The 14,064-nt window shown below is 43.7% G+C and overlaps 1 protein-coding gene across 2 annotated transcripts in view; it reads left to right on the top strand.

The window, feature by feature from the left end:
* The window catches only part of CLMP (CXADR like membrane protein), a 106,603-nt gene extending 93,513 nt beyond the window's left edge, over positions 1–13,090 (top strand). Inside the window, exons 4-8 of one of the 2 annotated variants that reach the window (XM_059874714.1) lie at positions 5,642–5,843; positions 7,423–7,590; positions 10,528–10,650; positions 11,365–11,506; positions 12,093–13,090. In XM_059874714.1, coding sequence (XP_059730697.1) covers positions 5,642–5,843; positions 7,423–7,590; positions 10,528–10,650; positions 11,365–11,506; positions 12,093–12,393 — 936 coding nt within the window. In that variant the 3' untranslated portion in view covers positions 12,394–13,090. 2 annotated transcript variants of the gene reach the window in all.
* The last annotated feature ends 974 nt before the right edge of the window (positions 13,091–14,064 follow it).

The following is a 14,064-nucleotide window of genomic DNA, read 5'->3' as shown; positions in this document are numbered from 1 at the left end:
TCTGCCGTGGAAACTTGGAGCCTTAACCTCTGGACCGCCAGGGAATTCTCCCAGTTTGCTTTAAAAGGTCTTTGCAGAGTTCGCCTCAGCCTTAGGGAGAAGCTGGATGGTGCTGTCCTAATGAAGCTGTCCCGATTCCCCCTCCACCCTCATTCCAACAAGAAGGAGACAGTCCCACGGTGCTGTTCTCAGTAGCCTTTCAGATTCTCTAATGTAGAGACTCAGCACGTTGAACCTGGAGACCACACCCTAAGGGAGGCAGCTGTAGGAGGACAGGGAATGCACCGAAACAGGAAACACCTTCAGGGGATCTAATTCCCTTTATTGTCGTACTGAAGTGAATTCTCCCTGCCCGAGCCTGAAAACCTGCCCCTTCCCTGTAATACACCATAGGGAAGTGTCTCCTGAACGTCAGCTTTATGCCTAGAGTCCAAGTTTTCTGGAGATGAATTAAGGTCTAATTTTCCTCATGTATTAACTTCTGTAGAAATAGAAATTACCTTGTGGAATGCTGATAGTGATGCCAAGTTTCCCATCCATAGGATGCAGATGGTTCCAGTTTATAGAGATGTAAATGAATTTTGTCCAAAGGAGAATGTAAATCTCTTTAGTCCAGTTCTCCTTTGAACTTGTTTGTGACAGCTTTCTGGTTCCATCATGAATGAATGAGTTAAACTTTTTGATATGTGTTTATTCTCTTTATATACGAGCATCATGATTTTAGCTTTTTTTTTTTTTTTTTTTGAAAAAAGAAAAAGTTGTCCTTTAAAACTGTTGTTGTTTAGTCACTAAAGTGTGATTGACTCTTTTGCGACCTCAAGGACTGTAGCCCGCCAGGCTCCTCTGTCCATGGGGTTTCCCAGGCAAGAATACTGGAGTGGGTTGCCATTTCCTCCTCCAGGGATCTTCCCCACCCAGGGATTGAACCAGCATCTCCCACATTGTGGGCAAATTCTTTACTGCTGAGGCACCGGGGAAAACTAGGGCAGGAAAAATTATCTTTTTCCCTCTACTCACCTAAGTGTTCATGCTGGGGCACTGTCAGACTGAAAAAAGGCAGGTTAACAAGAAAAAACAAACAGTATTGTGTAAATAACACCTGAGCATACCCAGTGATGAGTAACTGAAAGAGGTGGTTAGAACTAGGGCTCGGTATGTTTACCTAATTTAGTAGGGGAAGGGAGGAGTAGAAAGGGCACTTTCGGAGGAGCAAATGAACACTTAGAAGAACAGATGGGAGATATGCTGGTTTGTGACATCGTCTGAGTGAGATGTCCACCTCTGCTCTCCCAGAAGGGAAGACTAGAGTTGCCCTGGGAAAGGGGATTTAGGGACACTCAGATTCTTTGGGGAGGCTCTGTTTTTAGACAAATAAAGGATTTCAGGAACTCAAGTGCCTTCAGCTGAAATTAATCCTTATGCATATGCAAAGTGACATATTTGGAGGTGGCATGTCCTGGTCCCCAAAATTATAAAACTCATTTCTTTGTATTGTTATCATCTCTAGAATAATGCCAAGTGTAGAGTATGTTTCAATTAGTGTTTACTAAATAAAAGTTTGCAGGGTTGCAAAACTGGACAACAGACATACATAAAATCAGTATGAGGCTTCCCTGGTGGCTCAGTGGTAAAGAATCCACCTGCCAGTGCAGGAGATACGGGTTTGACTCCTGGGCTGGAAAGATCCCACATGCTGAGGAGCAACTGGGCCCGTGCGCCACAACTACTGAGCCCGTGCTCTAGAGCTGGAGAGCCACTACTACTGAAGGCTGAGCACCCTAGAGGCCAGGCTCTGCATCAAGAGAAGGCATTCACAATGGGAAGCAACTGGAGGGCAGCCCTCACTCCACAACTAGAGTTAGAGCCCACATAGCAACAAAGACCCAGCACAGGCAAAACTAAATAAATAATACACTTATTCTTAAATTAAATAAATAAATAAAATCAGAATGGCCTGAAGGATCTCCCAGACAATGCCCAGAATTACAGAAAGGGGTCCAGCAAACTGTCTGCCTAGCATCTTGACTTTCACAATTTTTCCTCCCATAAAAATGGTGCCAAGACATGCTATGGATGACAGCAGAGACCATTCTAAGCTTGTGTCATATCAGGGAAGGTTTCACAAGGAAACTTAACATTACCCTGGGGTTTAAAATAATGAATAGGGATTATTTGGGGCTTCCCAGGGGGCTCAGCGGTAAAGAATCTGCCTGCCAAGCAGGAGACGTGGGTTCGATCCCTGAGTCGGGAAGATCCCCTGGAGGAGAGAATGGCAACTCACTCCAGTATTCTTGCCCAGAGAATCCCCACAGGCAGAAGAGTCTGGCGGACTGTAGTCCAAGGGGTTGCAAAGAGTTGGACATGACTGAGTGACTAAACAACAACAAAAAGCTTATTAATATATTATCATGTAGGGTAGTTTGGAGAGGACAGGCATTTATAGTGGCCAGACAGCTGGAAGTATAAAAATGGAGCTCAAAAATGTGTTGGTGTCTGGACTTCCCTGTGGTCCAGTGGCTAAGCCTCCACGCTCCCAATGTAGGGGGCCCAGGTTCGATCCCTGATCAGGGAACTGGATCCCACATGCCACAGCTGAGTGTTCACATGCTGCAGCTAAGACCTGGTACAGCCAAAGAAATAAATAAAAATACATATTTTAAAAAAATGTGTTAGCGATAGAAAGATGTCAGAATTATCACAATAGTTGTATTGGTTGAAGTGAGGGGACAAAATCAAATACTGAAAACATTTTAAGTCATATTATCTGTTACCTTAATTTTCTTTTATTTGATTCTCCAGCATTTTGTCCCTCAAAAGACCGTGAGGCCCTCGGGGTAGGAACTATATCTTATTCATGATTGTTTTCCAGAGCCTGGCAAAGTACCTGATGTGGGCACTCAGTAAATATTTGGTGAAGAAAAAGAACATACAGAGAAAGGAGAAAACACTTTTTTTTCAGAGATGTGGTAAGGGCAAAATGGATGATGCTGAAACGTTCTAACATAATGGTGAGAGAATTTATGGCCATTTGATTGGATGGCTCCTGGTCTTTTCAGGAAGGCATTTCCTGAGCTGCAGAGTGTCACGTGATTAACAACAGGGTTCAGGGCTTAGAGTGAAACAGTTTGGAACAGCTGAAGCCAGAAATGTGCTAGGGGACTCCCATGTGCTTGCTTTTTTTTTTTTTTTTAAGTGCTGTTCCATGTGTCTGGAATGCTTCCTCTGGCAATCTTTGCCCTGCCTCTCTCATCTCTTACTTGGCCTACTCATCTTTCAAAGCCTAACTCAAATGCCACCGACTTTTCTGGGAACATTCTCTCTTGATACTATTTCAAGTTAGTCATTCCTTTTTCTATGTGTACACTTCTCTCCTTGTTAATCCCACTAGATTATAAATTACTTGAAGATCAGAAGAGAGTTTTATTTCATCTGAATAGCCTCCTCCTGACCTGGTGGGGAACAGTCATTCCATAAATGTTTGCTGATGTTTAAATCAAGTACGTTTAGGAATATGATTGCTAAGTGGCAGCAAGGGATAACTGAAGTTACCAGTCTTGGAAGACAAGATCAGCGTGGTTTTTGTGATTAGTAGGAGGTGATGGGGACTCCCCTGGTGGTACAGTGGTTAAGACTTCGTGCTCTCAATGCAGGGGGCATGGGTTTGATCCCTGGTTAGAGGCCTAAGATCCCACATGCTGCACAGCTTGGCCTAAAAAAAAAAAAAAAAAAAAAAACAAAAACCAGCAATAAAAACAAGCCAGGAAGTGATGGATAACAGAACCAGGAAAAGTTTCAAGAACTACAGGTCATGATGCTGTGTGCTTCTTCACTCAGTCGTGTCCGACTCTTGTGAGCCCATGGACTGTAGCCTGCCAGGCTCCTCTGTCCATGGGATTCTCTAGGCAAGAATACTGGAGTAGGTTGCCATTTCCTTCTCCAGGGGAAATCTTCCTGACCCAGGAATCCAACCCAGGTCTCCTGAATTGCAGGCAGACTCTTTACTGACTGAGCTACAAGGGAAGCCCTCGTACGGGTCATGATGCAGGCAGATGAAAATTCAGGGAAAATCATGATTATTTTTTTCTGTCAGGGAAATCTAAACTTTGGTCTTTCTAGCAGTGAAAACAATGACATGAAGCACATGTGTATTTTATGGAAAGAAAAGACACAGTTTCTTCCCACCTAGCTTACTCTTACTAATCCACAGTGAAGTCAAAAAGAAGGAAAGTCACCAATGATTCCCTCAGTATCAGACCTGGACTGTAACATTAACTTCTATTCCTTAACTTCAGCTGGACTCTGAACTTTCATAAAGGCAAACACATCTTTTTGTTTCACATTTTCTCCCTCATTTCCAAACTTTCTGGAAGAGCAGTTTATGAGCAGTGAGATGAATGCGGGTGGGGAAAGGAGAGGTAACCATGGTAACCAGAACAGTGAACAGGATGGCTTCAGATGGCCACGTTCAAACCCTGGTTCTGCTACCTGCCTGTGAATTGGGGACAGATGACGCCTGCTTGGAAACACTGTGTGAGAAATAAACTAGATGTAAAAGCACTCAGCGCAAGGAGTGTCTGTACCTTGACCAGATCACGTGCAAGTGGAAATGCATGGGATTTAGTGAAGTAGGAAATGCCAAGTGCAGAAGAAAGGTATGCGGGGGAAAGGTAAGACTCCTCCCCTCCCTAGCTTCCCTTCTCTCCACGTCCCTCAGAATCAACTCTGGAGACCATTCTGTGCATTTTCTTCTTTCCTGGGCTCCACTGTGAGAACTAGAGTTTGGAATTCAAATTTAAAATCCCTTACTGCACAGGGAACTATACTGAATATTTTGTAATAACCTACAGGGAAATCTGAAGGAGATTTTATATATATATAAGTATATCATATATATAAGCCCACACTATATATATTTATTAAGTTATATAAATATATATTTTATATATATAAAATATGGGCTTCCCAGGTGGTGCTAGTGGTAAAAAACCTGCCTGCGGATGCAGGAGACATAAGAGACCTGGGTTCGATCCCTGGGTCGGGAAGACCCCCTGGAGGAGGGCATGGCAACCCACTCCAGTACTCTTGCCTGGAGAATCCCCATGGACAGAAGAGCCTGGTGGGCTACAGTCCATAGCGTCACACAGAGTCGAACATGACTGAAGCGACTGAACACACACACACAATTATATATAAAATATATATAATATATATAATTATATATATAAAATCACTGAATATATATATTATATAAATCTATATATTAAATTTATGTATTATATAAAATCACTGTGCTGTACTACCTGAAACTAACATGATATTGTAAATGAATTATACTTCAATAAAAAAAATACATATGAAATTTTAAAAATAAAATTCCTTACCTCTAAAATGGAAATGTTCTGAGCATTTAATGGAACAATTACTACTTGTTAAAAGGCTACACAAATTATGAGGAGCTGTTATTCTCAGGAGAAGGAAGGCCTAGACAAACACAGTGTATTTAATTTTGTCTAGAGCAGAGGTCTCCTGGACTCAGCCCTGGGCTTGACTGCTCTGCTCCACTTCCTTTCCTCATCTTGCCTGCAGCAGGAGGGGAGGCTGAGAGCCACAAAGCGTGAATCTGCCTCTGTCTGTCCCACAGGTGATCACTTACTCCAGCCATCACGTCTACAATAACTTGACTGAGGAACAGAAGGGCCGAGTGGCCTTCGCTTCCAATTTCCTGGCAGGAGATGCCTCCCTGCAGATTGAGCCTCTGAAGCCCAGTGATGAGGGCCGGTACACCTGCAAGGTGAAGAACTCAGGCCGCTATGTGTGGAGCTACGTCATCTTAAAAGTTTTAGGTAAGACAGAGTGCCCCAGTAAGTACCTATATCTTATTAACAAGGGATAGGCAAATGTATCACAGTGGTATGAAACATCTTCAATACTTCATACTTTTTAAAAATAATTTTCTTTGTTTATATTTGGCTGTGCTGGGTCTTTGTTGCTCTGTGGATTTTTCTACAGTTGCAGCGAATAGGGGCTACTCTCTAGTTTCGGTGTGCGGCCTTCTCATTGCAGTGCCTTCTTTTGCTGTAGAACATGGACTCTAGGGCACGAGGGCTTCAGTACTTGCCGCTCCTGGGTTCTAGAGCACAGGCTCAGTAGTTGTGGCACATGGCTTGTTGATCTGAGGCATGTGGGATCTTCCCGGATCAGGTGAAGCCATGCCTCTTGCATTGTTAGGAGGATTCTTTACCACTGAGCCACCAGGGAAGCCCCCAATATATCATATTGTACAGACATCACCTAGTCCAGTTCCCTGGGGAAAAGTGTGTATGTTTTGTATTTTAGCCATAATGATAGAAGAGAATCAATTTTCCATGGTAGCTCATTGTGCTATGCTTAGTCATTCAGTTGTACCTGATTCTTTGTGACCCCACGCACTGTAACCCGCCAGGCTCCTCTGTCCTTGGGATTTTTTAGGCAAGAATACTGGAGTGGGTTGCCATTTCCTCCTCCAGAGGATCTTCCTGACCCAGGAATTAAACCTACATCTCCTGTGTCTCCTGTGTTGCAGGCAGATTCCTTATCCGCTGAGCCACTGAGGTAGCTCATTACAAAAGTTAAATGTCCTCTCAAGTTTAAGTAGTATCCTCCTAGTGAAGCAAATCTCTCAGATCTGATTCAAATCCATTTCTTTGTTTTATGACACAGCAAGAGTTCCTAACTTCTTCTTAATTGCTTCCAACTTCATGAACTTCTGTCCCTGTTTCAGTGTTAATCAAATCACACTGGCACTTTCCTGGTGGTCCAGTGGTTAAGACTTCTTGCTCCCAGTGCAGGGGCCTGGCTTTGATCCCTGGTCAGGGAACTAAATCCTATGTGCCACAACTAAGACCCAGCACAGCCAAATATATAAATATTTTTTTAAAAAAAGGAAAATCACACTCAACTTTTCTAAAATTTCCAATTATAAAAGGTTTTTGGGAATTCTCCATTGGTCCAGTGGTTAGGACTCTGAGCATGTTCAATCCTGGTCAGGGAACTAAGATCCCACAAGCCTGGCAGCATGGCCACCCCCAAAATAATGCAGATTCCTGGGCCCTCAGTGAGTCCCACCGAGTCCAAGTAGGGCCCTAGGAATTAGGAAAAAAGACCAAAACATTTTTTTCTTTGAGAAGTGATGAGGGCGTTTCCGAGGCAACCTCTCTAAATTACATCAGCACCACTGGAAACAGCTGGAATTGGGTGTGTATGTGTGCAGGGGATGGAAGTGGGTATATTTTGGGGAGTGAGATGTAAAGCATGGCGAGGTAACAAAGGACTATTAATATTAAATTCACACTCAAAAGTTGACCATATGAGGAAAAACAAGTCAACAGGATATTGTTCACGGGTGTCAGGGGATCTTTGACTTCTTTTTTTTTTTTTTGCCAGTGAGACCATCAAAGCCCAAGTGTGAATTGGAAGGAGAGCTGACAGAAGGAAGCGACCTGACTTTGCAGTGTGAGTCATCCTCTGGCACAGAGCCCATTGTGTATTCCTGGCAGCGAGTCCAGGAGAAGGAGGGAGAGGATGAACGTCTGCCTCCCAAATCTAAGATTGGTAAGTCATCTTTTTTACTGGTCCATGGAGACAACAGGCCAGTCAGTCTTCTCTCAATGAATTCTGAATCTGGTTTGGTGAGCACCTCACAAGGATCTTGAATACACTACTGAACCTCACTGTTTCTATTTTTCACACTTAACTGGGAACAGAAAAATATGTCTTTTCTTTCCCTAAATGGCAAAAATAAAAGTGGTAAGGAGATTAAGAATAAACGTAGTCTATAAATCTATTCTAATTATTGTGTTTCAGTTCAGTTCAGTTCAATTCAGTCACTCAGTCGTGTCCCACTCTTTGCGACCCCATGAATCGCACGCCAGCCCTCCCTGTCCATCACCAACTCCCAGAGTTCACTCAAACTCATGTCCATCAAGTTGGTGATGCCATCCAGCCATCTCATCCTCTGTCGTCCCCTTCTCCTCCTGCCCCCAATCCCTCCCAGCATCAGGGTCTTTTCCAATGAGTCAACTCTTCGCATGAGGTGGCCAAAGTATTGGAGTTTGAGCTTTAGCATCAGTCCTTCCAATGAACACCCAGGACTGGTCTCCTTTAGGATGGACTGGTTGGATCTCCTTGCAGTCCAAGGGACTCTCAAGAGTCTTCTCCAGCACCACAGTTCAAAAGCATCAATTCTTTGGCGCTCAGCTTTCTTCACAGTCCAACTCTCACATCCATACATGACCACTGGAAAAACCGTAGCCATGACTAGATGAACCTTTGTTGGCAAAGTAATGTCTCTCCTTTTGAATATGCTATCTAGGTTGGTCATAACTTTCCTTCCAAGGAGTAAGCGTCTTTTAATTCCATGGCTGCAATTACCATCTGCAGTGACTTTGGAGCCCAGAAAAATAAAGTCTGACACTGTTTCCCCATCTATTTCCCATGAAGTGATGGGACCAGATGCCATGATCTTAGTTTTCTTAGTTTTCTAAGTTTTCTAAGAATGTTGAGCTTTAAGCCAACTTTTTCACTCTCCTCTTTCACTTTCATCAAGAGGCTTTTTAGTTCCTCTTCACTTTATGCCGTAAGGGTGGTGTCATCTGCATATCTGAGGTTATTGATATTTCTCCCGGCAATCTTGATTCCAGCTTGTGCTTCTTCCAGCCCAGCATTTCTCATGATGTACTCTGCATAGAAGTTAAATAAGCAGGGTGACAATACACAGCTTTGAGGTACTCCTTTTCCTATTTGGAACCATTCTGTTGTTCCATGTCCAGTTCTAACTGTTGCTTTCTGACCTGCATATAGGTTTCTCAAGAGGCAGGTCAGGTGGTCTGGTATTCCCGTCTCTTTCAGAATTTTCCTACAACACCCAAAACAGATGTCCTTTTCATTATAGGGGACTGGAATGCAAAAGTAGGAAGTCAAGAAACACCTGGAGTAACAGGCAAATTTGGCCTTGGAGTATGGCATGAAGCAGGGCAAAGGCTAATAGAGTTTTGCCAAGAGAATGCACTGGTCATAGCAAACACCCTCTTCCAACAACACAAGAGAAGACTCTACATGTGGACATCACCAGATGGTCAACACCAAAATCAGATTGAGTGTATTCTTTGCAGCCAAAGATGGAGAAGCTCTATACAGTCAGCAAAAACAAAACCAGGTGCTGACTATGGCTCCTTATTGCCAAATTCAGACTTAAATTGAAGAAAGTAGAGAAAACCACTAGACCATTCAGGTATGACCTAAATCAAATCCCTTATGATTATATAGTAGAAGCAAGAAATAGATTTAAGGGACTAGATCTGATAGACAGAGTACCTGAAGAACTATGGACGTAGGTTCGTGACATTGTACAGGAGACAGGGATCAAGACTATCCTCATGGAAAAGAAATGCAAAAAAGCAAAATGGCTGTCTGAGGAGGCCTTACAAATAGCTGTGAAAAGAAGAGAAGCGAAAAGCAAAGGAGAAAAGGAAAGATAAGCATTTGAATGCAGAGTTCCAAAGATTAGCAAGGAGAGATAAGAAAGCCTTCCTCAGTGATCAATGCAAAGAAATAGAGGAAAACAACAGAATGGGAAAGACTAGAGACCTCTTCAAGAAAATCAGAGATACCAAGGGAACACTTCATGCAAAGATGGGCTTGATAAAGGACAGAAATGGTATGGACCTAACAGAAGCAGAAGATATTAAGAAGAGGTGGCAAGAATACACAGAAGAACTGTACAAAAAAGATCTTCATGACCCAGATAATCACGATGGTGTGATCACTCACCTAGAGCCAGAATCCTGGAAAGTGAAGTCAAGTGGACCTTAGAAAGCAACACTACCAACAAAGCTAGTGGAGGTGATAGAATCCCAATTGAGCTATTTCAAATCCTGAAAGATGATGCTGTGAAAGTGCTGCACTCAATATGCCAGCAAATTTGGAAAACTCAGCAGTGGCCACAGGACTGGAAAAGGTCAGTTTTCATTCCAATCCCAAAGAAAGGCAATGCCAAAGAATGCTCAAACTACCACACAATTGCACTCATCTCACATGCTAGTAAAATAATGCTCAAAATTCTCCAAGCCAGGCTTCAGCAATATGTGAACTGTGAACTTCCAGATGTTCAAGCTGGATTTAGAAAAGGCAGAAGAACCAGAAATCAAATTGCCAACATCCGCTGATCATGGAAATAGCAAGAGAGTTCCAGAAAAACATCTATTTCTGCTTTATTGACTATGCCAAAGCCTTTGACTGTGTGGATCACAATAAACTGTGGAAAATTATTGTGTTTAGTATCCCTTAAATGTTCAGAATCTTTTGTGACTTTTGAGGGTGCACTGCAGTTTAAAAGAATGTTCACCACCTTTCTTCCCACATTCTGGATCCATTCTATCACCTCATCCTTAGCAAACGGTATCATAGGATCTTAGGTCAGTGACACAATAAAGTAAGCAATAAATATAGACCTGTCACTGGGGGATCACGGTCATCTTTCTGCTTGTGTAGACTACAACCACCCTGGACGTGTCCTGCTGCAGAATCTCACCATGTCCTCCTCTGGGCTCTACCAGTGCACAGCAGGCAATGAGGCTGGGAAGGAGAGCTGTGTGGTGCGAGTGACCGTACAGTGTAAGTACCCAAAGTGTTGCTGTGGTTTTGCCCGCGCACTGTGGTTCAGTGTAAAACATTTTTAATCGCAGGTAAGAGTATGGTCAAAAGCTTCATCTCCAGAAGGACATGGTTATCACTGAAATAAATTCAGTAGTTGCCAAGGACTATTCAACAGTTGCAGCTCACTCTAAATTTACAAGTATGTGTGAATTTTACGGCCCCCTAAAGAAATTTTTTATCCAGGAGGGAACCAAATGGAGGTTTCCTTTATAAATGCAAATTTCCCTTACAGAGGATAACTTCTACTGTTTTCAGAGCTTCTCTGATGTCTGCTGTTGCTCAAAAATAATCAGCTTAGGGACTTCCCTGGAGGCCCAGTGGCTAAGACTCTGTGCTCCCAATGCAGGGGGCACAGGTTCTATCCCTGGTGAGGGAACTATTTAATAGATTCTGCATGCTGCAACTGGGATCCGGCACCACCAAATAAACAACAAATATTTAAAAACCTAATCAGCCCCAAATAATCCTAATGTCAACAAGGCATATTTTAGGGTGGCTCTCCTGCTCCCCATCGATATCAGGAGGGACAGTCATACACACCCAGAGAGGGTAAATGGGGAACTCAGGGAGACATATATGAAGATCTGGAAATACTCATCCAGAGCTTTATGTATTTTAAGTCTATGCATTGCATAGCTTATGTTTGGTTTTGCTTTGTTTCTGAGAAAACAGATGTACAGAGTGTGGGCATGATTGCAGGAGCAGTGACAGGTATGGTGGCCGGAGCCCTGCTGATTTTCCTCTTGGTGTGGCTGTTGATCCGAAGGAAAGACAAAAAGAGATATGAGGAAGAAGAGAGACCAAATGAAATTCGGTAAACTTCCCACAGAATCCCCTTCCTCACCTAGGCTACCTTTCTAGGGCCAGCTCCATAATGCCCAGCCAACCAAACTGTCCCATTTCCTCATAACCTTGAATCTGTTACAAGGATTATTCCGGTAGGTAAGGACTTGCAGCCCAGGGGAAGAAGGACAGTTGACCTTGACTGTCTTGTGAAACTATCTGCAACAGAGACTTAATAAACTTTACACTACTTCTGATTACCTTCCACTTATAAAAGCTATACAGTAAAGAATGGGCCTAGCTCATCCATGGGCCTTTAAAGAGTTTCCACAGACCGACTCCAAGTCGAGGGGAGTGCTATGTGAACACCCGGTGGGGCGTGCCTGGTCCCCCCCACCCCGCGCCCCAGTCACAGGGTTGACCTTGGGGATGCACATCCGCCTGCGCCCACGAGAGGGCTCAGGACGCAGGGGGAGTCCGTATTTCCTTAAGTGGTAACTCCAGGTTTCCAGCTTGAGGAGTTGATGGATGGGGCAGCCTCCGAAAGCCTCAGCCAGAGCGGAAGCTTTCACAATCCTGTGATCCTAAAATCTATCTTCGGTGTTTTTCCCCTTCAGAGAAGATGCGGAAGCCCCGAAGGCCCGCCTGGTGAAGCCCAGCTCCTCTTCCTCGGGCTCGCGAAGCTCTCGCTCCGGCTCCTCCTCCACGCGCTCCACCGCCAACAGCGGCTCCCGCAGCCAGCGGACCCCATGCGCAGAGGCGGCGCGGCGGCAGGGGCAGGCCGCCCACACCTACGGCCCGGTGGGGCCCGAGGCCAGAAGTTCTGAACCAAAGAAAGCCCCCCATGCTACCCTGACCAAAGCAGAAAACACCCCCAGCACGATCCCCAGCCAGAGCAGAGCCTTCCAAACTGTTTGAGTTAGAGTGGACTTGACTCGCCAGCTTTTCCCAGGCGTCAGGGCTCTTCTGGTCATCAACTCTCAATCACCAGCCACACGACCCTCCTCGAGCCCAACAAGGGGTCATTTAAGTAGCAGCAACCACTGCACGGAATAGATTCAAATGAACACTTTTCTTACATGACACCAAACGAGGAAAAGGATGTAAGCTGATCATCTCCAAAAAGGCACCTCACTGTGCCTTTAGACCAGAGTGGGTGGGAAATGGGGGCCCAAATCTGGGTGTTTGGGGACCGGGAACCATGGTGAAAGAGTTGGGGAAAGGGGAAATGAATACACTTAGAACTTCTCACTTGCAGTTTTGTATCACGTTGACTCACCATTGTCAAGAAACGAGGTGTTGTTCATAAATTTTCTATGCATTTCTGCAAACCTACTGGATTATTATGACTATTCAGAGTCAAGCAGAACCTACAGCCTTATATTACACCTATTTGCACCATGAGAAACTCCAAAAAAGGAAACACATCTCTTCTATCCTGACTTGACTTCATTTACCACAAAATTTGGGTATTTCAAGAGGAGTTGAAATAGTGGGAGATGGAGAATGATTGAACTTTTCCACGACTTATTGGTTGAATACCAATAATCCACTATCAATCTTCCTACTTATATTGAACCATAAAAGAAATAAAAAAGGAGTTCAAAATGTGTAATGAGGGACTGTGAATAACTTTCCATTTTGATATTCAGAGGGCCACTGACAAATATCAGAAATATATGCTGGAATAATTGTGGATTTTCCCTCAAAGTGGATGTCTCTAAGGATTTTCTGCTGGGTATCTGTGGAGCAAGAAAATAGGTGTTTTAACATTTAACAGTCTCCTTAGATGGAAATCTTTGAGAGAAAAGGTCTTTTCAGGATGCTGGAAGATCATCCAACAAACCATTACAGTCTCTTCTTTCTGTGAACATATGAAGTCAGAATTTCAAGACTGACTAGACCAGAAAGGGAGATTACATCGGTTTTCTCTTAGTATGTCAAGGAGTGATATCAGAAGTTCAGTATTGCACCAAACTTAGGAGTTTCCTCCACTTCTTTCCTTTCAGGAGGATGTGAACGTGGGACTTGTATTGATTCTAGGCCTTAAATAATCAAACAGATCAGGGATTGCCAACATTTTCTGGTGGCACTGCATGGACATCATAACATTCCCTCTTGAGAGGCTGAGACAGACAGAAATTCAGTACTTTCTCAGTTTAGCCTGTAAGGAAGCCTAGCTCTAGGCTGGAAGGAAAGGAAATGAACATTTAGGCAAGAGATGGTGAGGATAACTAGTGGGTGGCGGGGGGATCTGGGTTAGTGCCTGTTAAATATTGTCAGCATTTTGGAAAGATTTGCGGAAATGATTCACCAGGATAGCTCTCACAAGAGCTGACTCATGGGAGAAGAAAGGTGGGGTCTGCGAAATAAAAAGAAAGCAGCCTCCCATACAATAACTTGCTTTTTTAATAGTTTTGACTACTCTGCTAGTCAAATTCATCCTACAATTCATTGTTTAGCAAGAATGCCAAACCTGAAATAGCCCTTCAAACTCTAAAGCAAATGTCAACAGGTCACCATTGGTAGAACAAAATGTTTATTATTATTAAAAGGCCAAGAAGTCCCTGGCAGGGCAGTGGTTAGGAC

Source organism: Bos taurus, chromosome 15 (assembly GCF_002263795.3).
Source record: "Bos taurus isolate L1 Dominette 01449 registration number 42190680 breed Hereford chromosome 15, ARS-UCD2.0, whole genome shotgun sequence".
Classification (NCBI taxonomy): Eukaryota; Metazoa; Chordata; class Mammalia; order Artiodactyla; family Bovidae; genus Bos; species Bos taurus.
Note: the sequence above shows the minus strand (reverse complement) of the source record. Positions and strands in the feature narration are given on the sequence as shown.